General features: G+C 44.4%; 1 protein-coding gene across 1 annotated transcript; it reads left to right on the top strand.

Annotated features, from left to right (window-relative positions):
- Window positions 1–7,067: 7,067 nt before the first annotated feature.
- On the top strand, window positions 7,068–23,926 carry LOC115381903 (interferon-induced protein 44-like). Its single transcript, XM_030083537.1, has 8 exons — window positions 7,068–7,148; window positions 8,131–8,646; window positions 9,132–9,180; window positions 10,058–10,253; window positions 10,357–10,509; window positions 10,600–10,771; window positions 23,081–23,181; window positions 23,264–23,926. Exons 2-8 carry the CDS (start codon window positions 8,178–8,180, stop codon window positions 23,459–23,461), a joined length of 1,338 nt encoding a protein of 445 aa, XP_029939397.1. The 5' UTR covers window positions 7,068–7,148; window positions 8,131–8,177; the 3' UTR covers window positions 23,462–23,926.
- The last annotated feature ends 803 nt before the right edge of the window (window positions 23,927–24,729 follow it).

Genomic DNA, 24,729 nt, shown 5'->3' with positions numbered 1-24,729 from the left:
AGTGTTATCTGGACATAATGGCTGCATCAAAGGGTTGGGCAGTCCCACCAGAGGCATGTGTAGTGCTTCACTGTCACTCATTTTTATTCTTCCAGGACTCCTCCTGCTCTCTTATGTAACGCAGGGGTACACAGCTGAGCGTCATTTTGAGTCCCAGATCTTACCGACATCCCGACCCCTGCCCTCAGTCTGCTGCAGATCTCTTACACTTCCAAAATGACAACAAGCACATGACAGAGCGTTCAGAAAAAAAAAAAGAAAAAAAACCCAAGCTGGACTGAGTCAGAGGAAAGATGAGGAGGAGGAGGAGGAGGAGGAGGAGGGTTGGTGGGAGGGAAGAGAGGAGGGGTATATAGCTGCGCGAGTCGGCCTGTGCTGGTTCAGACCGGTTCCTACCCTCTTCCCCTTCCACAGCGTTTCTTGACTTCTTTGTGCACTGTACTTTTCTTCATGCTGCCTCTGATTCTCTACTGTTTTTGTCTGCTCATCACTTTTTTTAGTCTCATTCCTCCGTCTTCTTTCTCTTTGACCTAATTTCAGTCTTCCTATTATTTCTCTTCAGGAGGTGACTGGCAACAAAGTTCAGTCAGTAGATGCTTGCATGTAGTTTTACTGGACAACAAATTGTGCTCTTCACATTTTAAAATCCAGACCTGGTGCTGGAGATTTTTGTTTCATAATCCCCCCCCCCCCCCCCATCAGACTCTTTTGGGATCTGATAAACAATTGTGAGAAGGTCAAAAGTATGTGTGCCTTGTGTGTGAAATTGAAGAAGCAGAGTAAATCTGTCACGACAAGTATGACGATAAGTGTCCTGACAGAGAAAACACGAGGAGTCCTCAGTGCGTATGTTTCAACACACATCACAAAGTATCGTCTTACCAAATGTCAAACACAGCTATCAGTTACATCTAAAATGATTTCTTTTTTCCACTGTAGCATTTAAGAAAAACTACATAACTGATAGTCTTTTTGTTTTTGACTGCCAAGTGTTGAGGAGGAGCAGGAAATGGTTAAATCGGCTCCACGAGGCAGCAGATGTCAACTGTGAGAGGCTGAACAAGCTTTCCGGCCCGTCGTCAGTGAGCTCTAACACAAAGCCGCAGTTCACTCATCTGAGATAAAAGACCACTTTCAGACAGTTAAAATCAAGGCGGATTTTAGCGGTTGTAGATTTATTTATTTATTTATTTATTTATTTATTCATTCATTCATTCATTCATTCATTTATATTTCAGTACGGCACATTGTAATATCAAATCATGAGTCTTCTCTATGAGAACTTGCATTTTTAAAGTTTCAGTTTTGAAAAGTGAGGAGAACCAACAGTTACCACTTTGGAAACTTCTAGACCTTTGTCTCTGAAGAAATTAAACCAGACGATGGAACTGAAAATTTCAAAGTCCTCATTTTTCCTGTTACTTTCTGAATGTTCTGCAACCAGTGACTGAAAATGTTGAAAAATAAACCTGTTTTTAACTTTGTTTATGAATGTTATTTCCAGGATCTCATTCTGCAGTCATGTGGACAAAAAAAAAAAAAAAAAAAAAGCTTTGGTAACAGAGATTCATCTGATAACTTGACTTACTAATTAGGGCTTGTTTACAGTCTGTGTAGAGTAACAAGCAGATTCACCACCCTGACAAGCAAACACATCATGTGATTATTTCATTGACTCGCTTCACTTATCACAGCACCAGACGTTCCTATTATAGTACCAGTTATGATGATGGTGTTTTTCTGGCTGCCCTAATAGATACTCTGGTCAGACTTTGGCTGGATTGACTGAACATAGCACTCAAGAACACAGCTGTGAAGCTGGCAGGTCACCCAGGTTTGGACACAGGTGATTATCATCCGGGAGGATTACGTGAAGCCGTTCGTTGCGGTATCACTGAGCGTGAAATTTCAACAGTTGCAAATTGTGTTTTAGAAAATGTATCAGAAACTAGTGCTAAAGCCATTTAAATGAACGTCTACTGTGTGCTTAAACGTTTAGTAAATGTTTACAGTTGATAACGAGAGTAATCCACCTGTCGGTTTTGGTTTGCTTGTAAAAGTACTCTCTGCCTGTTAAAGTCAGATGCGAGTGTGCAACATGGATGTTTTTACAACTAGCTCAGCACACTTTGTTGAGGATGTTGCACATTGTCTTTAAATCTTTTGGCCCAATGTTAAAACAGTCAGCATTAAATGAAGGCTGCAGATGTGATGCTGAAGCAACACTTACGCATTGAGAAGAAATGTGCAAGATCTAATTAACATTTTCTGCACTAACAGCATTTATTGACAAAATTGTAATACTACACACACAGATTGCAACGTTAATAAGATACAAGATGTTTCTGTGAGTGGCAGAAAAAAAAAAACCACAGAATCACTCAATGTCCAGGTGACATTTTAAATAACATTCTCTCACCATAAACATCAATAAAGGTCTTATTGCAACCTGGTAATTTGAACTCTTCACCTGATGGCAGGCTGAAAAAAAAAACTGTTTCTTGGACACCAGAAAGTACATTTGATACACATAAAGAAGAGAACAGAACAAAACCATCAACTATCAGAGAGTTATCTGCTAGAGATATCAGCCTGTCTCTGTGCTGAACAAAAACTACTTAGATAAATGCCCAACAAGTGCAACTGGTGATCACAGAGTTATGATTTAAGTAAACACAGATTGTTCTTTCTTTAAAAAAATGTTCAAAGAAAAACATCTGCTGAAAATAAGTACTTTCTTACTACGATATAGAAACTCAGATACTTTGTCCTGAAAGGGAGAATAAGAACCGTGAACAATTACTTATTTCATTTATGATTTATTTATTTCCTATTTCTTTAGCAGGTGACTTCGGCTCAGGAGGTAGAGTGAGCTGTCTCTCAATTAGAGGGTTGCAGGTTTGATTCCCCATCTTTTGAAGTGTTGAGATACCAAACAACATATATTATTATAATATAGTATTATTACTGTTACTACAATATGAAAGATGTTTGATTTGAAAATCCATGAAAATTATGTAAAAGTGGCCACACTCAGGCCTTCATTAATGGTATGTTAATCAAACTTCAGTCCTAAATGTCTTGTAAGTGGTGTATAATACAAGTTTGCATGTCTTTTCAGTCAGGGGAGTCTAAGTATTACTGTAAAATCATACATTTTGGTTAAAAACCTGACAAACAAACCAAACACCAGGGGAGATTTTGAGATTTTGCTCAAGTTCCAGACCTTATTATTATCATTACTAGTATTACCTGACTTTTTCTATCAAATTCTCAAAAACTTGGTTTTCTAAATCCAAGTTGAACCCAGGAGGAACCCCAGGCTCTTAGCTGGAAATTCAGAAACCTGACAGACAACTCTAGACCTTACATTAAGTAGTGGAGGGATTGACCAGGCATTGAAGCGGTCTATACATGGTACAGTGAACATGATCAGTTCAGAACATCATGTCCTCTCCACCATGGAGCTGTCGAAACCCAAACGTCACATTACCACCTCTGCAGTGGTACAGCAGCAGAGTCTGTGAGCGCTGTATATATTTTTGGAAGAAGCATACATACAAACAAAAAGACAAATTGACTGACTGACTGACTGACTGATCAACCACAATTGTTACTAAAACAGTAACTTAGATGTCTAATTTTGAAGTTCACTGTACCAAAATGAAATTCCACAGCTTCAGTTTTTAGCCTGAAAAACACGTGCAGCAGTCTGAAAAGGATTGTATAACAACAACGCACAAACAAGAAGGCTATCAGAGTACACAATGAAAAACAAAAGAGTGCAATTTGATTTGTATGTGCTGAAGAGAGTGAAATTTAAGCATGTAAGTTTCCTTCTTCGGGAGCCCAGATACCTTATACCTCATATGTGGTCCGGCTCTAAAGAGTGACAACAAAGTCAAACATAACTTGGACAGTTTTATAATATGTTTTGTAAGATGTTATTCTCTAGGCTACTGGAAGTCTTTCCAGCTGAGTGAAAACTGACCGTATGTGTGTCATCCGGCCTGGACGATGAAGGTAATAGCAGTGGGAGGTGAGGGGAGGGATGTTGCCTTTAAAACAGACTGCTGTGTCACACGGCTACATAGTCTGCATAGCTCCCTGTTTAGAACCTTGCCCTCGTTCTCCTCTCTTCCTCCTCCTCCTCCTCCTCCTCCTCCTCCTCCTCCTCCCACCTGCGGCTTTCCACTCCACAGATACCATGTGGGGCTGCTGAGTCAGAGTTGAAGTTGTCCGAACTGTCTGAACTCCCAGGTCCACATGTTAAGAGGAGCTGAGGTGAAACTGTTGACCATCGCTGCATGTTCACTTCTTTATATTAGCAGAGTGAAGGCCATCGTGCCCCCCCCCCCCCCCCATGTCCACTGAACGACAGGTGATTTGACAGGGCTGATTAACTTTAAATTATTTCAGGGAAAAGTTGTTTATACTGTAAGATGTTTTAATTAGAATTAGAAAAACTTAATTTTTCCTTGTCCATCCGTTCATCTTCTAATGCTGCTTTTTCCTGCCCAGGATCACTCAGTGCTGGAAGCCCCTAAATATTAGCCAATATTAGGTTCATTTTACATTATACAACTTGAATTTGGCTGCTCCTCACAGAGGATATAAAACATAAATAAAAAAAATATATATACAAAAGCTATAGATAGCATAATTTATCTAAAGATTCTGAGGAGGTAGAATCACATACGTTTTCTGAACGCCCATTATACACATGTATAAATAAGAGCAGTTTTCAAGTACATTTTAGATCATGAGGTTGGCTTTGCACCAATACTGTAATTTGGTTTGTGGGCGGAAAGCATGCTTTATCTATAGATAGTGTTTTATGTCAAACAAACAACACTCACCTTTAATGACACACAGTCATGACCTCGAGGCAGTGGCAGGTTTTTGATTCGGGAGTTGCCCTCAGATGATTAAGCAGCTCAGACTCTGTCATAACCCCAGACCTCAGGCTTCTTCACCGTTTTGTTATCCAAAGACGAGCAGCTGCCAGTTTTGGATCTCCTTATCTCCCTCCAATCTCTTTATCTGAGAGCAGCTCAAAGCTTCAGGTGAAAATGAAGGGCTCATTATTTTCAGTGACCACGCAAAATCTTGCCAAGGCCACAAGGTCATGAAGATAACATCACTTTGTTGTGAATATGCCTGTTCAGCCACCAGCCGCAGTGCAAAGAGGAAACCTGTGAACAATGATTGCTGTGAAGAAAGCTTTTCTTTATTTTTAAAAGTCATTGTTAAGACAAAAACATGTTTGTTTACTTTTGTTTGGCAAAGGAAGAAATTGCGGAGTAGAAGTCCTGTCATGGTCATTCATGAAATGAAAAAGCACTGGAAGAAAAATAGAAGAAACTTATAGGTCAGTCTTGATTTCAGAGATCACAATATGAATTACACAAACTAATCAAAGTTAAAATTAATGAATTAGAATCGAACAGCAAGAGAACAGACAGAAAGAAATGCTACAGAGAAGTATTTCATTGTTATATCTCTGTATTCATGTAGTACATTTCAAGAGTTCAAGGTTTATAAGTTTCCTCTGACCTGATACAAAGACCGATCAGTCTCAGCATTAGAGGCAGAACTTATTCACAGTTTGTGCAGCTGTGTAGTTTGTGTGTCACTGTAACACAGGTGCATTTATAAACCAACAAATTTATACACAACACGAAACAAAAAGCTGTTTTTTGTTTTTTAAATTTCATGAAGAAATAAAAAACCTTATTCTTATGACTTGAATTAAATACCCCCCCCCCAAAAGAAAAGAAAAGAAAAGAAAAGAAAAGAAAAGAAAAGAAAAGAAAAGAAAAGAAAAGAAAAGAAAAGAAGAGGCTATTCTCTAAGTTATCTTCTAATGAACAGTGGAGTGTACAGACTGGACAGCTCCAATGTGGGAGACCAATTCAGAGACAAAAGTCACTTTTCAAGTATCGGGGTATTTTTACAGGCCTCTATACTGAAGGCAATGCAAATGAAATCAACAAGCTGACTCTTGTTATCTAGGGGTCAAAAATCACCACCGCCTATTAATAATCAATGCTCTGGAATAAATGTTCTCAACTTATTGGAAACCGCTGAGTGATGCAAGCGGCCTGGACTCAATGTTGCAGGACAGGGTTTTGGGCATCATGCATCCTTTTTAAGAGGCGAAAGTTGAGGAACGTGTGGCCACAGGTCGACCCCTGCTGACAGCCAGCAGCTCCAAACTGGAGACCGGCGCGCCCTCTAGTGTAGAAAACCTGATAGAACAACAGAAACTATATCCAAAAAGTGATGCCCAACTTACAAGACCCTGAGTTTCGGGGCAGGAAATTATGACTCATCCAGGTTTTTATGTCTTTAACACAAACTTCTATTTTGACACGCTGGCCAGTGATATTTGGTTTTACACATAACAAATGAAAGTTATAGAGTGTTTCCTGGTGATATTCCCTTCTGGAAGCATGTATAATGTGGACGAAGTGGAATCTGTCTGCTAAACATAACTGATGTGGGACCAAGTTTTTCTATCAGGCAGTTTAGTCTAAAGTTATGCAATAAAAAGGTGAAATCGCCACAGAATACAAAGGCCAAGTATGACTTTATGATTTCAGTTAAAACCAACTCAAATTTGCCTTTTCACAGCAAGTTATGGTGACATAAAGCACACTCTAAAGTACCCACACAATGGCCCCTCCATCTATCCCCCCAGATCTCTCCGAGAAAAAGTAAAAAAAAAAAAAAAAAAAGAGTGAACAGTGAGACAGAAGCAAATTGATGGAGCAGTAAGACAGGGTTCAGTGGAGCAAGAAGCTGTTTTTTATATTGGGGTTTTCATTTCGTCAACATTAAGCTTCCCTCAAAGTCCGAGAGCCAGACGCCCTACAATCACATCATATATGAAAAACCATGAGGTGACCTTGTGTTTACCTGTTTTAGGTTTAACACTGAGGGTCTCTGATGCAGAGAAATTGTTTTTCGAAAAGGGATGAATAAATGATGAAATTGTAATCAATTAACTCGATAGAATTTACTGATCACAAGAGGTCCCTTGCCCTGCGCGTCATGCTGGGAAGGAGGATCCTCATCTCATCCTGGATTTAAGTTTCGTTTCTGCTCCTCATTGCTTCTCTCCATTGCTGCAGCTCGAAGAGAAGGTAAGACTGAAAACGTGTTCATTTGAATTTGTTCTTTTCTGAATCAAGTCGTTCCGTGAATGTTTACGCTGAGAAATTATTGAAAATAAATACATAAACGAGTGAAGATAAGAGAAACGTAAAGTGGGTTACAGTGAGTCATGCAGACCTGCAGGGAAATCGAAACTGTTCTCAGCCAGTAGGACTGATTTCTTTCGCTCTGTTTAGATGTAATCGTTTATTATTTATTTTCTGTGAGTGTTTGCTGAGACAGCAACATTGGGAAGCACTGTTTGTATTTACCTGTTTTATATCACATGGAGCTGAGAGAATAAAGGTGAAATGACACGCTGAGACGCTCTAGAATGTGACTGGAGAGACTTCAGTAACTTCAATAAAATATATTTAAACTGTGTTGAATGGACAACAGTTCACATCACAACAACTTGCTTTGCCTTAACCCAGAGGTGCTCCTTTGAAATCATTTTGAGTCCATTGAGTGTACAGTTGGTTTAATTTGTCTTTAATGTGCGTAATTTGTCACTTCGGGTTTTCTAAATTATTTTTCGGAAAGGCAGTGCAAATTGACTTCTGTCTTTCAAAAGCTAATACTTTTGCACAAGGTCTACACAGTCTATTGCTAATTTGTTGTCATATGGTACTATACCATATTTCAAACATATGGCAGAACAGGAATAAGTTCTGATTCCATGCACTGTGCATACACGCAATGCATTTATTTACTCTTCAGTTAGCATTCATGCTAAATGTAAAGGGCGATTAATAGTGTATAATTCACAAGCATTGTGCTAAAACATTTTTTAATCAACTCACACACACGCACGCACGCACACACGCACACACACACAGACACACACCACTGCATATTGTATGGCTAAAATTATGTAGCATTAGTTTGAATTAATCTTTATATAATTCTGTTTTCATGAAAACCTTGTATTTTTTTTTCTTGTCATGTGTTTGTTCTCTTCTTGTTCCTCAGGCTCAAACACCACTGACCATCACAGGTTTACAGATCAGCAGTCCACGATGAACCCACTGCTAACCAGACGGCAACAGAGAACAATCTGCTCGGACATTGGAAATGTGAAGCTGAAGCTGTTGTATAAGGCCAGCATCCATGGCTTCACTGGTGCAGTCTTCCACCAGAGATGTGACAACCTCTCTCCGACTCTGTCTGTGGGCTACAATAGCTCTGGTCATGTGTTTGGAGGCTACACAGCTCAATCATTCAATCAGTCTGGACAGTACATGCATGATAACACAGCATTTCTGTTCTCCTTCAATGGAAAGTTCTGCAAATATCCAGTCGTTACTCCTGCAAATGCAGTGAAAATGGTTTCTAACAGTGGTCCATATTTTGGAGAGGCGCTGGTTCTCATCTATGGGAATAAACCAGTAGTTTACAGCGCTCCAGGAAATTATTACAACTTCAACGCTGAGGAAATGCATGGTAACAATCTCAACCTGACAGAGTGTGAAGTCTACCAAGTGGAGAGTAAGTTCATCTAAGTGAACAAAGTTCAATTTGTATTGTTGAAAATAAATCCTCTGCTCACCATGCATGTAGCATCACAGTGATTCACAGGATGAGGTGTTGCAAATATATGATTTATTACTTCGAATCTCATTTTCCCAAGCCTGGTAGAATTTCAAACCATGCAGCTACTGTGGGAAGCAATTTGAATAGGAATGTCTCTCCATTGAGTCAGTGAAGGAAAGTATTGAAGTAATTGAAAATAGGTTTTAATTAAGATTTTATTAAAACTTAAATTTAACTTACTTCAATGTCAAAGGACATTTGGTCACCATTCATTAGAGCTATAGGGCTATTGGTGACTTGTTTCGATAATTCTCTACAAAATTCATTTGAAAATACAACTCATAGCAATTCTTTATAGGAATAAAGGATTTATTATCAGTGGTAAATGGGGGTCCTTGTTTTGTTTACATTCACTAACAATGCTGTTTGCTCTTCAACAGAATCTGCAGAACTGGAGAAGCCATGGAGGACTATCGTCTGGGAATCTGAGTAAGATGACGAGAGCTACTTTCTCGTGCATGATGATTTTAAACTTTTTTTTTAAGCAACCATTCTCAAAAGTTAGAAAGAAATATTTGATTGGCATGCTGCTAGGTTGAAGGTTTAATTTGAAGGTTGATGTGGAATATATCAATCCGGTTCCTTCAGCCACCTGCTGAAGAGGTTTTTTTTGTTGGTTTTTATATTGTAGAGAAAGTAAAGTAATCACCTATCACATATGTTTAGGACTCTCTTTAGAAGGACCAGCTCAGATAGGATGAATGATAAACCAACTACCCAGAAACAGTGAAACAAAGGAGGTGGCAGGTGCATTACTCGCTCTCCACTGAAGAACCTGCACAGTGAGATGGGCTTATTTTCTTGTCCCAATTTATGAATATGTTAATAACATAAATGGAATATTTTCTGATGGTTTATGTAGTAGAATAAAATATGAACATCTGATGATTTTATATTTGAAATAAAGCTGCATTTGCAATTTCAATAAAATTAAGGAACTGTGAATGTGAAATTGCTAATCTGTTTACAGGCTTCAAGACTCAATTCTGCAGCACTTCAGAGTTTTTGTGAATTATTTTGTTTCTTATTGATATGTTAAAGGTCTGTGTTTCAAGTTATTCTCTCCATTTTCCATCTTGGCCAGTGAAGGGTAAACTTGTACATTAATCCCTTCATTTGTGCATTATTTTGTCATTCACTGAAACACTTTGTGTAGTTTGTCACAGTTCACTTGCAGTGGTCTGTTTTCAGCTGCTCTCTTTCTGAATGTAATTAATTTAAAATGCTCATCACAGATATCACCACTGTGAAAACATTCTCTCGAGATTCAAAAATGTTAAAGTGTCTTTATTCTTTGTTTCTACAGGAAGCGGAAAGAGCTGATCGAGCGCATTCAAGCTTACAAACCTCTGATCAGCTCCGTTTCCCAGGTTCGGGTTTTGCTCGTGGGACCAGTTGGAGCTGGAAAGTCCAGTTTCTTCAATTCTATCAACTCCGTATTCAAAGGCCATATCACCAGCCAGGCCATATCTGGCTGCGCAGCCACCAGCCTCACCACTCAGGTGAGTGTCTGAGAACTCATGATTTTCATCTCTGGCTGCTGATAAAAAAAAAAAAAATCGTCTTTTTTTTTATGACCTGATGGCATCACTGTGTACCCGACAGTTTCGCTCGTATTCTGTAAAAGCTCACCGTGATGGAAAGCCTCTGCCGATCATCCTGTGTGACACCATGGGACTGGAGGACGCGAAGGGTGCCGGTCTCGACATAGACGACATCATGAGCATTGTTAAAGGGCATCTGCCAAACTTTTATCAGGTACTGCATTTGTTCCATTGAAAATTCAGTTGAATATCTGAAAATATTTCTTTAAATGACTCAAACTTTCTCTTTAAACATGTGACTCAGTTCAACCCCACATCTCCCATGAGCTCAGAGGCGAGCAACTACCGCAAGTCCCCGGAGCTCAAAGACAAGATCCACTGTGTGGTGTATGTCATTGATGCCTCTACGATCTCCATTATGTCCACAATCCTGGAGCTGAAGCTGGATATGATCCGCAGGAAGGTCAACCTCCTTGGTCAGTAGAAATTAAATTCATTGTACCATATGTTCCGCACTATAAGGCGCACCTAAAAGCCTCTAATTTTCTCAAAAACCAACATTGCACCTTATAATCTGGTGCTCCTTTTTTGTGGAAAATACGATAATAAAGACCACCCGGTTGTCAGTCCGTGTTGTTTTGACTACGATTCTCTTAATTTTTTGTGGCCTGATCACATGAGTAAACAACCTCTGCTTGCTTTGATGCTAAGCTAGCCAGTTCAAACACAATGGCAAACATGAAGCGTCAGGCACATTATCCACCTCTAATCTGTCAGTCACAATAGTCACACAATTTGTCCTCCAGTCTCCCAACCGGGAAGCAAGGTGCGTGGCTGCACAGCCAAGCCAGCGGAAGCTCCTTTACGAGCAGCCGCCAGACAAGGGGAGCAGCTGGCCAATGGCCGGCAGCCCGCCCGCCACAACGCTTTGAGCAGCATGCCGGCAGCCCGCCCACTGCGACGTGTTGAGTGGCCGGCTGCCGGCCGACAGCCCTTCGGCCGCGACGCGTTGAGTGGCCTGCTGCGGCTGAGCTGTGGGTGGGGGACTTCACTCAGGAGACCAGCCGGGCTCAACAGCTGACTGGACCCCAGTTTTTAAGAGGGTTGGACCAGTCGTGGCCGCGCGCTGCGCTGCATGTCCGTGAAGACGAGCGGTCCTCAGTCAAACTTGCTTTGACATGTGGCTTTACTCACTATTTAACACATTTCAACCGAGAAAGTAACTACCCAGGTTGCCGATATGTATTTCGCTCATACAGAAAGTGGATGAATTTCTTTTTGCTCCCCTTTTATACTGGAATGGATACGATCGTGATGTTTCCACAATGTTCCTGTTCGGCAGTGTGGGTGCACACATCTTTAAAGTTACCTTTAGTGTGGACAGGGAAATAATAATAAAACTGGCTATTATCTGAGTGTCTGAATGAAAGAAACAATAGTATATGCATCGTTCAATGTGGGGGGGGGGGGGGGGGGGGGCATGGGCAGGTGACACTCATTGAAATGTATTAGTTTAAAAAGAGAGGCGTGGGACGCGAAAAAATTGTGCAAACCGCTGCTCCTGGACATGATTCAATAGATTAATTTACATAACTCATATCACAAATTGCTGTGAGACTGGGTTGTCTATGTGCCTTATAATGTAATGCGCACTATATATTAAAACGTTTTTTAAAAATCCATTCATTGACGGTGTGCCTTATAATCCAGTGCGCCTTATAGTGCATAAAATATTAATTTTCCAGTGTGGGTGAATTCTGTCTGACTTTTAGCAGTCACTAAGGAAAGTACGCTGCATTTTCTTCTTGGGTTTCTCACATTGAAATTTGAAAGTGGAAATAGGAGACTTAATATACACAACTGAACATGGAAAATGCCTGAGAAGTGGTGGGAAGTTTCACTGCCTGCATCAGTGCATGAATCCATTTCCAGCAACAGAGATGTTGAAGACAAATTGTATTCACCCAATGAACAAGTTGTTATCTGGACTGAGAAATGCAGTCATGGAACATTTAAAATCCCTGTACACACAAGAACATGCAAACTCTAAACAAAAATCCATTGGTCTGGAATCAAGCTGTGATGCTCTTGCTGTAATGCGAGAGTGCTGTCCTCTGCTGTGCAGCTCCCTTTATTCTATAATTTTATGTAGTGGTGTCTTCACTGATCAGATTTGCTAAAGGGACATTCAGAACAACTACACACTCATGAAATAATTGTTACTAGACATAACTACAGTTCTACGAGTGTGTGTGTGCCCACCTACAGGCGAGCACACCTATTGTTAACTCCTCTTGGTGCCAGCCAGACACTGAGACAGACCAAAGCAGTTGCCGCGCCAATACTGCCCGTGTGATGGCGCATGCCATGCCCCTCACCAGGGGTATATAAGCCGGGTGAACCCCTCAATCTCCCTTCTTTGAGTCAGCTCAGAGGAGAGAGGCAGTCCAGCTGGGCTTGTAGGTAGGTGGGCATGCACACACTCGAAGAACTGTAGTTACGCCCAGTAACTATTATTTCTACTTCGTGTGATGCTTAGCCCACCTATGGGCTTCGCTATTGGTAACCACCAAGGTGGGGACCGTAGGGATAAATGTACCCCCAGCAGGACAGGCTGACAAGATTGGTGCGGGAATAAAGGAGCAAAGCAGGCCGTATGCCAGGCACCACCCACAGAGCCCCAAGACACTGAAGTCAAGCGCCCTCGCACCGAGGTGTCGACCGTACACATATCAGAAAACAGTCGTGACGTAACGACAACAAAACACACACGCCGGGTAAGGCCTCGACAAAGCCCACCCGGCATGCACCAGGGTCCATTACTGCAGCCTGTATTCCCCGAGGGGAAACAGAGCAGCCAGTGAGACCAACAAGCAGTCTGCTTAAGCGACAGGATCCCTGTCTCCGCTCAAGACTGACAGAGCCACCGAGTTCTTGCACATATCCATGAAATATGACCACACAAAGGTGGACGCCGAAGACCAGGAGGCAGCCTGACAGATGTCACCCACAGTGACCCCTCTGCACAGAGCCACAGATTCGGAGACTCCACGTGTGGAGTGGGCCCCGATCACTGCCGGCGGAGGATGGTTCCGTGCCTTGTAAGCTGCAGCAATAGCACCACCAACCAAGTGGGCAAGGCGCTGGGACGAGAGTGGGGCACCATGCCTCCTGGCCCCAAAACCCCCAAACAGCTGGTCCGTATTACGGAAGCTAGCTGCACCACATAGCAACGCAAGGCCCTGACTGGATACAGTAACCGCAGCCATGCCTCATCCACTGACAAGCCCGGCGGAGTGCAAAGTGCCCTGATCCGGATGACGCGTGACCGAAAGTCCGAAGTAATCACTTTGGGGGGAAAGGTTGGGTTGGGCCAAAGATGAACCAGTCAACCATCCTTGCTGAATGATAAGCAGGAGGAATGGACCAAAAGGGCACACAAATCACCGACTCTTTTGGCCTGAGGCCAAAGCCAAAAGGAGGGCAGCCTTAAAAGACAGAAAGCGGATGTCTGTCTGTTCCAGAGGCTCAAACGGAGGTCCCCCCAGACCCTCCAACACAGTGTGGAGGTCCCATGGGGGAACCACATGCCTAGAGGAAGGCCTCAGCCTGCACGCGCCCCGGAGAAAATGCTTCACCAGCAGATGACTGCGCACTGCGCAGCAGAGGAGCAAGGAGGCGGGTTGGTGGGAAGGTGCACAGGAGGCCCGGAGGCCACGACCTGTGAGCCAAGGCATCCACCCCTGGAGGAGGGTCGCCTGACAACCTGAGCGAGAATCAAAGTGGGCACCGTGCGTTCTCTGCAAGGTCGGCCACGGGGCGGCCGAACTTGTGCCACATCTAGGTGATTATCCGGGGTGACAGGCACCACTCGTCAGACATAGAGACATCTTGTCTGTGCCGACATTGAGCGGAGTGGCCGAGAGTGCTGCCCCAACCCACAAGCGATGCATCCGTGAACACCTCTACATTGTGTGAGACGCAACCCCCTGCTGGAGGTGATCCGGGTTCATCCAGAATGCGAGATCCTCCCATGCCGAGGGCGGAACAGGGACCTTCCTGTGTCTGTCCTTCACCGACAGTAAGCAGAAGCAACTGAACCACCTCTGGAGCCTCTGCATGTGAAGGTGGCCCAGGCACACAACCGGGTGGGCTGCAGCCATCATGCCCAGAACAACCCTCACCTGGTGGACCCACACCAAGGGTGACGTTGTCAGAGTCCGCAGCAGGGACAGAAGGGCCAGTCGTCGATGTAGGTGAGGATTCTCAGACCTTGACGACGGAGGGGCTCCAGCGCAGCCTCAATGCATTTGGAGAAGGTGCGCGGAGTGAGGGAGTAGCCGAAGGGAAGGCGGTTGTACTGAAAGCAATGGTCTCCGATGGTGAACCTGAGAAACTTCCTGTGCCTCAGCAGAATGGGGATGTGGAAATAGGCGTCATTGAGATCGACTGACGTCATCCAATCCCCGGGGCGGATGCTTTCCAGGAGGTGTTTGACCGTCAGCATGCGGAACCTCCTGGTGGTCAAGTATGAGTTGATACGTAGGTCCAAAATAGGTCTCACTCCTCCTGTGTCTTGGGAACCAGGAAATAGGGGGAGTAGAAACCCGTGTGTGCCTCCTCCAGGTCCACCATTGTTATTGCGCCCTGGCGCATGAGTGAGGACACCTCCTCCATGAACGCAGCTGTCCCGGATGGGCAACTGAGCCGCGTGCGGAAGATGCCACAGAATATGGGGGGGAAAGCGCAAACTGCAGGGCGTAACCGCTTCTCAGCATCCTGGACAGCCAGGGTGAAAGTGGGCCTTGCACGTCTCTCCACGTGTGGAAGTGAAGCATTAGGGGCTGCACTGCGTTCACGTCCAGGAACACCGGCCTGCCCGCCGTCTCGGGACAAAGAGGCAGGGTGTCTGGTAGGGGTGTGAATCTTGGACCGACAAAATGGTTCGATTCGATCTCGATTCACAGGCTATGATTCTATTCAAGGGGCGATTCATAAAAGATATTCAGCGATTCGATCTGATCCGATTTGATTCGATTCGATACAAATTGACAATTTACTGTGACTCTCAGGCACTCTGTAACTTAGAGAGAAAAACAGAAATTAAACTTCAAAATAGCTTTTGTTTATTTTTTTGTATTCAGAGTAAACCAAAACAGACTTCAACTACAGTAATTCAACAACTTCAAACTCTGCCTGTACTTAAAATACAATACCAATTAAAAAAAAACGAAGGTATAAAAAAATTGAGAAAAAATAGATTAGTACAAAATAAAATAAATTAAAATAAATAAATAAAAATATAAATAAATAAAATAATGATAAATATAAATAAATAAATAAAAAGTGGCCCGCGAACAATAATATCTGGCCCACCAGATGATTTTAAGAATCTGAGGCACCTGCTTCACAGAGTCAGTAACGCCATCGATTAACTTGTCACGATCCAGCTCCTCCTAACCGTCCTCATTACCTTTGAAACACATTGAAACTCTCTGATTCAGTGAACAACCTGTGGCACCGTGCATCATCGTGCTGTGTTCGGGGACACTTAGTAAAAGCGTCCTGCTGCGAGACGTCGCAGTCAGATGTTAGCTTAGCTGTTAGCCACCGACGAACTAGCTTGATTTAAACGATTGCCTCATGTTCCAACATCAGTCGACGGGACGCATCTCAACTTCTGAGATGGTGGAAAGACGATTTAATTCGGGACAGAACGGGAAAGGTGTTGTTGACGGACAGTTCAGTTCTGACAGGAACGGTGTAGCGGCGACTTGGAGAGAATGAGGGGAAACATTGTTCTGGTATGTTTAAGTTTTGGGTTTAGCGTGGCTGTTTACTATTCTGCTTGTTATTTAATCTTCATCTTGTTGTTTAGTGATCATCGTGTTGCTCTAGGATGCAGCTGGTGATGGTCGCTCAGCTGTGAGGCATTCAGGTTCCAAAGTCACAATCAGGATCTTTTCAGATCAGAGGTCTTTAGATTTGAGACAACTTTGATACTTTAAGAGTAAGCAGTAACATGGTTGCGACATGAGATGCCGTTTTGCGCTGGAGACAGCGTTTATGTATACATACTGGGCACAACATGTAATTGAATGTAAAAAAATCGATGCGCGGGAATAAATCCGGGCCATTGGACCATTCTTAATGCATCTGAACCGATCTCAGCTCCGCGGTCCGATCCAGTCGGATCTTTTATGTTACAAAAAGATAACCAATCAAAAATCGATTATCGTTACACCCCTAGTGTCCGACCAGCCCCTGCCAATACATGGCAGCCGATGTAAACGAAAAAGCCACGATCTTGAGCCGCGTTGACCCAACGGCGCTGTCATCAGACCTGGGCAGCAAGGAAACACCACTAGACTACTCTAATGCGCAGGTATCGTCAGTCATGGACCTGGGGCGGTCAAACTCCCCCCGACTCCTCCGCGAGCCCAGCGGAGGAGGTTCGCTCAGTGCTTCTGGCCTGGGAGCGTGCAAACAGCGCAAGAAGGGGGGCATCACTCATCCCAGCAGAAGCCAGCCTGGGACGCTTGGCAGCATCTCCAGTCGTCCCTCTGTTCTGCGTCCCACAAACGCTACCGATCATACGTGCAACAGCCGGAGCAGATGAAAAGGCGCCCCTGCTGACCTCAATATGCCTCTGCGGCGCTGCAAACGCCGTTGGAGAGAAATGTTCAGCGCTCCAGACTGGTGGTATGTGTGTGTTTGGGTGGGGGGTGTCCAGATCGCGTGAGCGGGGGCCTGTCACATGCCACCACAGCAGAGGTGGTCAGCTGGTCCTCTCTGCCCAGGTGCCGCGGGATCCCAGGGGGTGGATTTCCTTCATTCTTCAAGCCGACTGCCCATGTCATGGCTGGAGGTGGGGAGCGAGTTGCTGCGAGCCTCTGGCCACTGCCTCCAGGCCGTTGATGATGACCTGGATGTCGGGGCCGAAGAGAGACGATGTGGAAAGGATCAGCCCCAATACGCTTCTCTGATCCTGGTCAACGAGGGAGGAGAGGCTGAGCCAGAGGTGTCTCATACCAAGCTGAGCGTTGGCCATGGCATGTCCTCCGTCGATCGCGATGTCCCGGCACATTCTCATCAGGACCTCAGCTGTGTTCTGGACCTCCGAGATGTCCTCCAGTGACAGCTCTGATCGCTCGTGGCAGAGTTTGTCGATGGAGCCTAGGAGGAATCCTGTTAGCCAACGCAAACACATGATTGCCGTTAGCATAACAACGGTCCAGAAAAGTAGCCATGTGCCTGTCTGTCTCAGAGAGCAGCATGGGCTTATCGCCGGGCCAAGGAGTGGAGGTGGGCAGCAGGCAAAGTCTCACGGAGTCCTCGATCGTCGGGACACCTGAGACACAGGCCCATCCATCCATGCAGGAATATTCATGGTAGCCTTTTGCTGGCCCCTTGGTGGCAAGAGGCGCGCCCCATTCACGCTGCACGTTGTCCTGGAATGATGGCACCGCCAGGCAGAGAATCGTAGTCCTGGCCCTGGACCGGGACTGGGACGCCAGCCCCAAGGCGAAGTCACGCGGTGCTGGCTGAGGCAGAAGTGTGGTCTGCAGCGGAGGTGAACAGAGCCGCGAGATGCTCCACCGGTTCGCAGCGGGAGCTCAGGCGGCTGGGCCTAGACATGGTAGACATGGAATCGTCGAGCTGCTCAGATCTCCCAGGAGAGCTCGAGGAGTCACGGTGGCTTCCCTTATCTTCGCTAGCTTCGGCTCACTCGACCAAAGCAAGAGCGGGAGGTAAAGTAGCTTTGTTGTGGCCTGAATCCCCAGATGCGGAAGCGGGAGACACGGCTCCCATGAAGGCAGCCTTGTGCTCGGCTTCTTCCAGCGGGAGAAGGAGGCAGGCTGAGCAGGAAGTGCACTGGGCCTGGTGCTGCCATCCAAGGCAGGTGAAGCAGTGGTCATGTCGGTCCCTCTCGTGCAGCGGCGCGTCGCAGTTGCGGAAGGTGAAGAGCCCGACGCCGGAAGGCGAGTCATCTTGGGCGGTCTTGTCCGTCTTCTCCAGCACGTCTTTGTCTTTATCTTTATCTTGCAACGATCTCATCTCAGGAGCTGAAAAAGAAGGGAGATTGAGGGGTTCACCTGGCTTATATAGCCCTGGTGACGGGTAGAGATGTTCCGATACCATTTTTTGCCTTCTGATACCGATTCCGATACTTTTAACGTGGGTATCGGCCGACATCGAGTACCGATCCGATACCTGTATATTATAAAATAATACCATGACTCGCCTGCATGACTGTCACATGATTATTACTGTGGTAAGGCCTGGCTCAGGTTAAACCCTCTAAAACATGAATCAATACAGCAAATTCAAGCCATTTATTTTTAAATAGAACAGTATAAAAAACAGCAGTGCAAATACAACTGAACTAAATCAATCTAGGAATAATTATTTTCAATAACTTAAACTGCAGCCCCAATATTTTTAAATTAAAGGGAATTCAAATAGAACAATAAAACAGTAGTGCAACAACAACTTAAAGGTGCATTAAGGAGTTTTACAACCTTAAAAATACTTATTTTACACCATAAATATGTCACACATTTTTAATGATGTGTACAATGTGCCCTGACAAGTATCTCTAACAGCATTAAATTGTCACTTGAAAGTTGCAGTGCCGGTCCGGCACCAGAATTTTTTGGGGGAGAATTTAAAAGGAATGACGTAATGCACGCTCCGGCTGGTTAGGTTTCGTTTTGTCCGCCATTACTCCGCCAGATGATTAGTGAGCAACAACTGAGCAGGATCTTCCAGAAAGTAAGAAAAGACCTGCTTCTTGCACTGCCACAACTCCAGCACAGACTCCACCAGGTAAAAGTAACTTAAATTTTACTTGCGCGCTACTAAACGAGTGAGGAAGGAGTTCCCCTCTTTCGTGCACGCGAGCCACAGGGACGAGTTTTTCACTAAGCTGCATTACGCCCAAGGCCTGCAGGGGCGCTGTTTCCAATAAAACGTGCAAACTCCTTAAAGGTGCTGTAGGCAGGATTACCTTCACAAGATGGTGATTTGACCCATCCAAGATGGCGATTTGAAACCCGGAGTCGTGCCCACCTTGGGGTGCCGAGCGGGGCCGGCAGTGTCGCTGCCGTCTGCACCAGCAGGTTGATTCACCTGTGACCTTTTCACGGCGGGCCTGGGGTCAAAGCCTTTTTTTAAGAACTACAGTAGAAACAGACAGTGTCCTCCAGGGAGTTTTGATGATGTTATGTCCGATGAAGCAGGTAAATATGCGGGCCTGGACTTCCTCGTGTGCATTCACGAGAAACAGAGCTTTAAAGCGGTGCCCCCTTGACCAATCAGGATAGAGCCTCAGGGGCTCTTCTGATTGGTCAAAGATACCTGGAGCGGTCGAGATTCCTTTTCAGCTCAGAACAGAGACAGATGGAAACGCTGCGCCCTCGCGGTAGTGCAATTATGCTACACTCCTAAAGGATTATCAATGGATACTCTAACATTTAATCCAAAGAAAACACAGAAAAATTAGCATTGACTAGCAAAATCCTGCCTACAGCACCTTTAATGCACCTTTAAATAAATCTAGAAATATATGTTGTTGCATTTTTAAATTGAAGTGCAGACACAATATTGTAAAATGAAGTCATTTTGATAAAACAGTATAAATAACAGTAGTGCAACAGTAACTTAATAAACAAATCTAGGTTTTTTTTTTAATTCCGGTGCAAACATAGCATAGTAAAATGAACAAGGCATTTAAATAGGACAGTAAAAAAATAGTTCAACAGCAACTTAAAAGATTACTTTCCAAAATGTAATAGTCCAAAACCAACCTCTGAAGTTACATTCAAAAAATAAAAATCCAAAGAGCAGAAGCTGCAGTCTAAACAAAAATATAGGCTTCTTTAACGGGCGCTGTACATCTGTCGCCTGATCCATTCTTCTTCTCAAGAACAGCAAGTTACAGTACAGTGGCACGGCAAAGAACTGTGTCAGAGCTAACGACCAGCAGATGGCGGTAGTGCAACCAAAGGGATGCAAGCTGCCGTAAAACATTACAGAAGAAGAAGTGTCAGCACTAACGGAGCTAACGGTAGCTAACGGAGCTAATGGAGCTGAACAGTAAATACATTACTAATTTAATTAATGACGTGGTATCGGATCGGTGCCTGGACTCCAGTACTCGCTGATACCGATGCCAGCATTTTCGGCAGTATCGGCGCAATTTCCGATACTGGTATCGGAATCGGAACATCTCTAGTGACGAGCATGGCATGCGCCACCACACAGGCAGGATTGGCACGGCAACTGCTTTGATCTGTCTCAGTGTCTGGCTGGCACCAAGAGCCCGCTGATTTGTCCTCATACAAACAGAAACTTGCTTCCTTTACCTCCCGCTTGCAGTCCGCAAAGAAAGCTTTTTATCAGAACAAGATCTGTGCAGCTTCTGATTCCAGAAAAATGTTTATGGCGTTCAATTCCCTGCTTTCTCCTCCAGCTGCTCAGCCGTCCACTGAGCTGACTCCTGATATGTTCGCCTCCTTTTTCACTGAAAAGGTGGCTGCAATCAGCAACCAGTTCTCTGAGCCTGACCAGCCCAGTCAGCTCAAACCCACTACTGCGCCTTCTCTCTGCTCGTTTGCTCCTCTGAGTGAGGATGAGGTCTCCAGACTTCTTCTGAGCTCAAAACCGACAACATGTCCTCTCGATCCAATACCCACCAGCATTCTGCAGACCATCTTGCCCATAATCAAACCTGCAGTCACGCACATTGTCAATTCCTCCCTGGAAACCGGCATTTTTCCTGTTACTTTTAAACAAGCCCGCGTCACCCCACTACTAAAAAAGCCTCATCTCAACCCAGCCCAGGTTGAAAACTACAGGCCAGTCTCACTTCTACCATTCCTGTTGAAAATACTGGAGTGCTCAGTATTTAACCAAGTCTCTGAACACCTGCGGAACAACAACCTACTTGACCCTTTTCAGTCAGGCTTCAGATGCGACCACTCCACCGAGACTGCACTCCTTTCAGTCACAGAATCTCTGCGGCTGGCAAGAGCTGCTGGTCAGTCCTCTGTTCTCCTGCTGCTGGACTTGTCTGCTGCCTTTGACACCATGAACCATCAAATCCTCCTCTCCTCACTCTCTGACCTTGGCATCTCAGGTTCCGTCCTGTTGTGGTTCAAGTCCTACCTCACAGGCAGATCTTTCAGAGTGTCATGGCGAGGGGAGGTGTCAAGGTCACATGGCCTATCAACAGGGGTCCCTCAGGGGTCGGTGCTTGGCCCCTTACTCTTCTCTCTGTACACAACTTCACTTGGTGCAGTGATTCGCTCCCATGGCTTCTCCTACCACTGTTATGCTGACGACACTCAGCTCTTCCTCTCTTTTCCACCTGACGACATGACAGTCTCAGCTCGAATATCAGCATGTCTGGCTGATATCTCCACCTGGATGAAGGAACGCCACCTTCAGCTAAATCTGTCCAAGACTGAACTCATGGTCTTTCCAGCTTGTCCATCTGTCCAGCCTCAGATCAGTGTCCAACTTCACTCGAGCCTACTTGTGCCTACAAACTCAGCCAGAAACCTGGGTGTCATGATTGATGACCAGCTGACCTTTAAGGTTCACGTGGCCTCAGTTTCTCGGTCTTGTCGTTATGCCCTCTACAACATCAGGAAGATCAGACCCTTCCTGACCCAGCAGGCCACACAGCTTCTGGTTCAGGCTCTTGTGATATCACGCATTGACTACTGCAACTCTCTTCTGGCGGGTCTCCCTGCATGTACAGTCAAACCTCTACAGATGATCCAGAATGCAGCAGCACGTCTGGTCTTCAACCAGCCCAAAAGAGCTCATGTCACTCCTCTGTTGATCTACCTTCATTGGCTTCCAGTTGCAGCCAGGATCAAATTCAAATCTCTCCTCCTGGCTTACAAAACGCTAACAAGAACGGCTCCGGCCTACCTGGATTCCCTGATCCAGGTCTACTCTCCTTCACGCCCTCTTCGCTCTGCATGTGAGAGACGTCTGGTGCTTCCAGCCCAGCACGGCTCTAAATCTCTTGCCAGACTCTTCTCCTCTGTTGTTCCCAAATGGTGGAACAAACTACCTAACTCGGTGCGTTCCGCCGAGTCTCTTTCTACTTTCAAGAGACAATTGAAGACTCAATGGGCCATTTTCACAGCTCCACTACTTCCTGAAGTTAACTGTGCACATTCATTTCCTGTCTTGCATTATTGGCCAAAATGATTAATCCAGGTGTGTCTTGTTGCAGCAGTCTAAACCAGACACACCTGGATTAATCAGTTTGGCCAATAATGCAAGACAGGAAATGAATGTGCACAGTTAACTTCAGGAAGTAGTGAAGCTGTGAAAATACCCCATTGTTCAGAGAACACCTAGGGTCCTAATCCGACCCCATGTTCGGGGAAGAATAGATCAGGTGTTCTAAAACCCAGCACTTATGTACCACTGACTAAGTTGACACACACACACAAAAAAAAAGGGGGGTAGTGGCTCCTCTTCTGCAACTTGATGGCAACTCCCTTGACCAATCGCACTTGAAGCAATTGAAGCATTTACTAAGGGTTTCTTTCTTTCTTATGTCTATATTCTTGCTTGTGTTGTACATCACTTTGGACAAAAGCATCTGCTAAATGAAATTGTAGAATTGTAGAATTGTAGAGTTACCAATAGCAAAGCCCGTATGTGGGCTAAGCATCACACGAAGTAGAATCCATATTTTCACAGTCCATGCGAAAGTCACCAGAAATACAGATGTGCTTATTGATGTCTTATATTTGCAGGGATTCCTCAGCTGATTCTACTCACTCAAGTGGATGAAGCCTGTCCTTTGGTGAAAGAGGACGTGAGAAACATTTACAAGAGTGGCTACATCAAGGATTTGGTGAGGAGACTGAACAGCTAACCTTAAATTTTGGATTTAAATGAAACTGAAATCTGCCCTCATCTCACTTTTTGTGATCCAGATGCAAGATATCAGCTCTCAACTCGGTGTGTCCATGTCCTGTATCGTCCCTGTGAAGAACTACAGTGAAGAGTTGGAGTTGGATGTAAACTGCGACATCCTGCTGCTCAGTGCCGTTAATCAGATGCTCTGCTTTGCTGACGACTACTTTGATGAAGTCGGTGACCGGATGAGCAGCCTTCGTACCAAAGTAGAGTAGGCAGAGTTCAGTAAATATGAGGGAAAGAAGGATCCTCACAGGAGATCTCTCTCATCTCTGCTGTACTGTGTTGTCAGTGTTGTGCTGCGACGGCTACAATAATCATACACAAACATTTTAAGCTTAGCTCTTAATGCTGGAAGATGCAACGTCTTCAAATTACTTCTGGGACTTCAAAATGGAGGGGCAGTAGCTATACTCAATAATTTAGACGTTTACACTTGTAGTCCGATTGCCTGATACAGAAAATAATTAAAAATACTACTTTTGGTTAAGTTTTTATGATGCTGTTATTTTGTTATTATGATTATTAAAAACACTTTGGGAAGTAACAAGGTACTTTACTCCACAAAGCATCACTATCATTTAAAGTGGTGGGGGGTAATTTCTTCATTATTTGACAGTAGTGTGGTTTGCAGTGACTCTTCCTGACTGTTAGCAGGTGCAGCGCTCAGACCAAATTTATATTTAGGGACCGAGCCCGAGGGCGAGGTGGCCTCAACTGAGGCCACCTTGCCTGAGGGCAAGGCCTCTATTGTTCTTCGTTCGTTTTTTTCTTATTATTATTATTATTATTATTATTATTATACTCCTGGCGTCTTTAAATGCAATTTTGACCCCCTAAACATGCACGAAAACTCACCAAAGTTGGCAGGCACATCCAGACTCGAAAAAAATTTTATAAAATAAAAAAATTAACCCCGTCTGCTCTCTAGCGCCACCTACAAACTAGCACCTTCAACTAGCACAACCGAGACACAAGAAATTCTGCACCCCTGTCAAGTAGGAATGTCGTAGAGAGATGAAACCAATTGCTGTCATGTTCAACTCATTAAGATCTAAAAATCATCCATTGACACCCTTGACCTAAATCCAACAGGAAGTCCGCCAATTACCTTTCAAAGTAAAAGCTTCACGCAGCTGTTTTACAACACCATTTATTGTAGAGATGTCAGAGTAGTGCGCTCTGATAGAGGAGAAGTGTCTCTACAAAGGATGTGATCAACTTTTTCAAAAGTCACACGGTTTGGATTTTATTAGCCCTTCAAAATAAAACTCACATTTTTGAAAAAAGGGTCGCCATGGCCAATAGGAATGTTTTAGAGAGATCAAACCAATTATTCACACATTCGTCTCGTCGAGGTCTACAAATCTCTCATTGACAAAAAAGACCTAAATCCAACAGGAAGTCCACTATTTCCCTTTCAAAGTAAAAAATCACTCCTCATTTAAAAATTATCTCCTCCGAGACCGTTTGTTGTAGAGAC

The sequence above is a fragment of the Salarias fasciatus genome, chromosome 23 (assembly GCF_902148845.1).
Source record: "Salarias fasciatus chromosome 23, fSalaFa1.1, whole genome shotgun sequence".
In the NCBI taxonomy this organism is placed as follows: domain Eukaryota; kingdom Metazoa; phylum Chordata; class Actinopteri; order Blenniiformes; family Blenniidae; genus Salarias; species Salarias fasciatus.
Note: the sequence above shows the minus strand (reverse complement) of the source record. Positions and strands in the feature narration are given on the sequence as shown.

Bases quoted from the DNA above. Each gene is read 5' to 3' on its own strand.
- LOC115381903 (XM_030083537.1), top strand. From the start codon at position 8,178: ATGAACCCACTGCTAACCAGACGGCAACAGAGAACAATCTGCTCGGAC. The intron at 8,647-9,131 runs GTAAGTTCATCT...GCTCTTCAACAG, and splicing joins TGAAGTCTACCAAGTGGAGA to AATCTGCAGAACTGGAGAAG. The intron at 10,772-23,080 runs GTCAGTAGAAAT...TTATATTTGCAG, and splicing joins CAGGAAGGTCAACCTCCTTG to GGATTCCTCAGCTGATTCTA.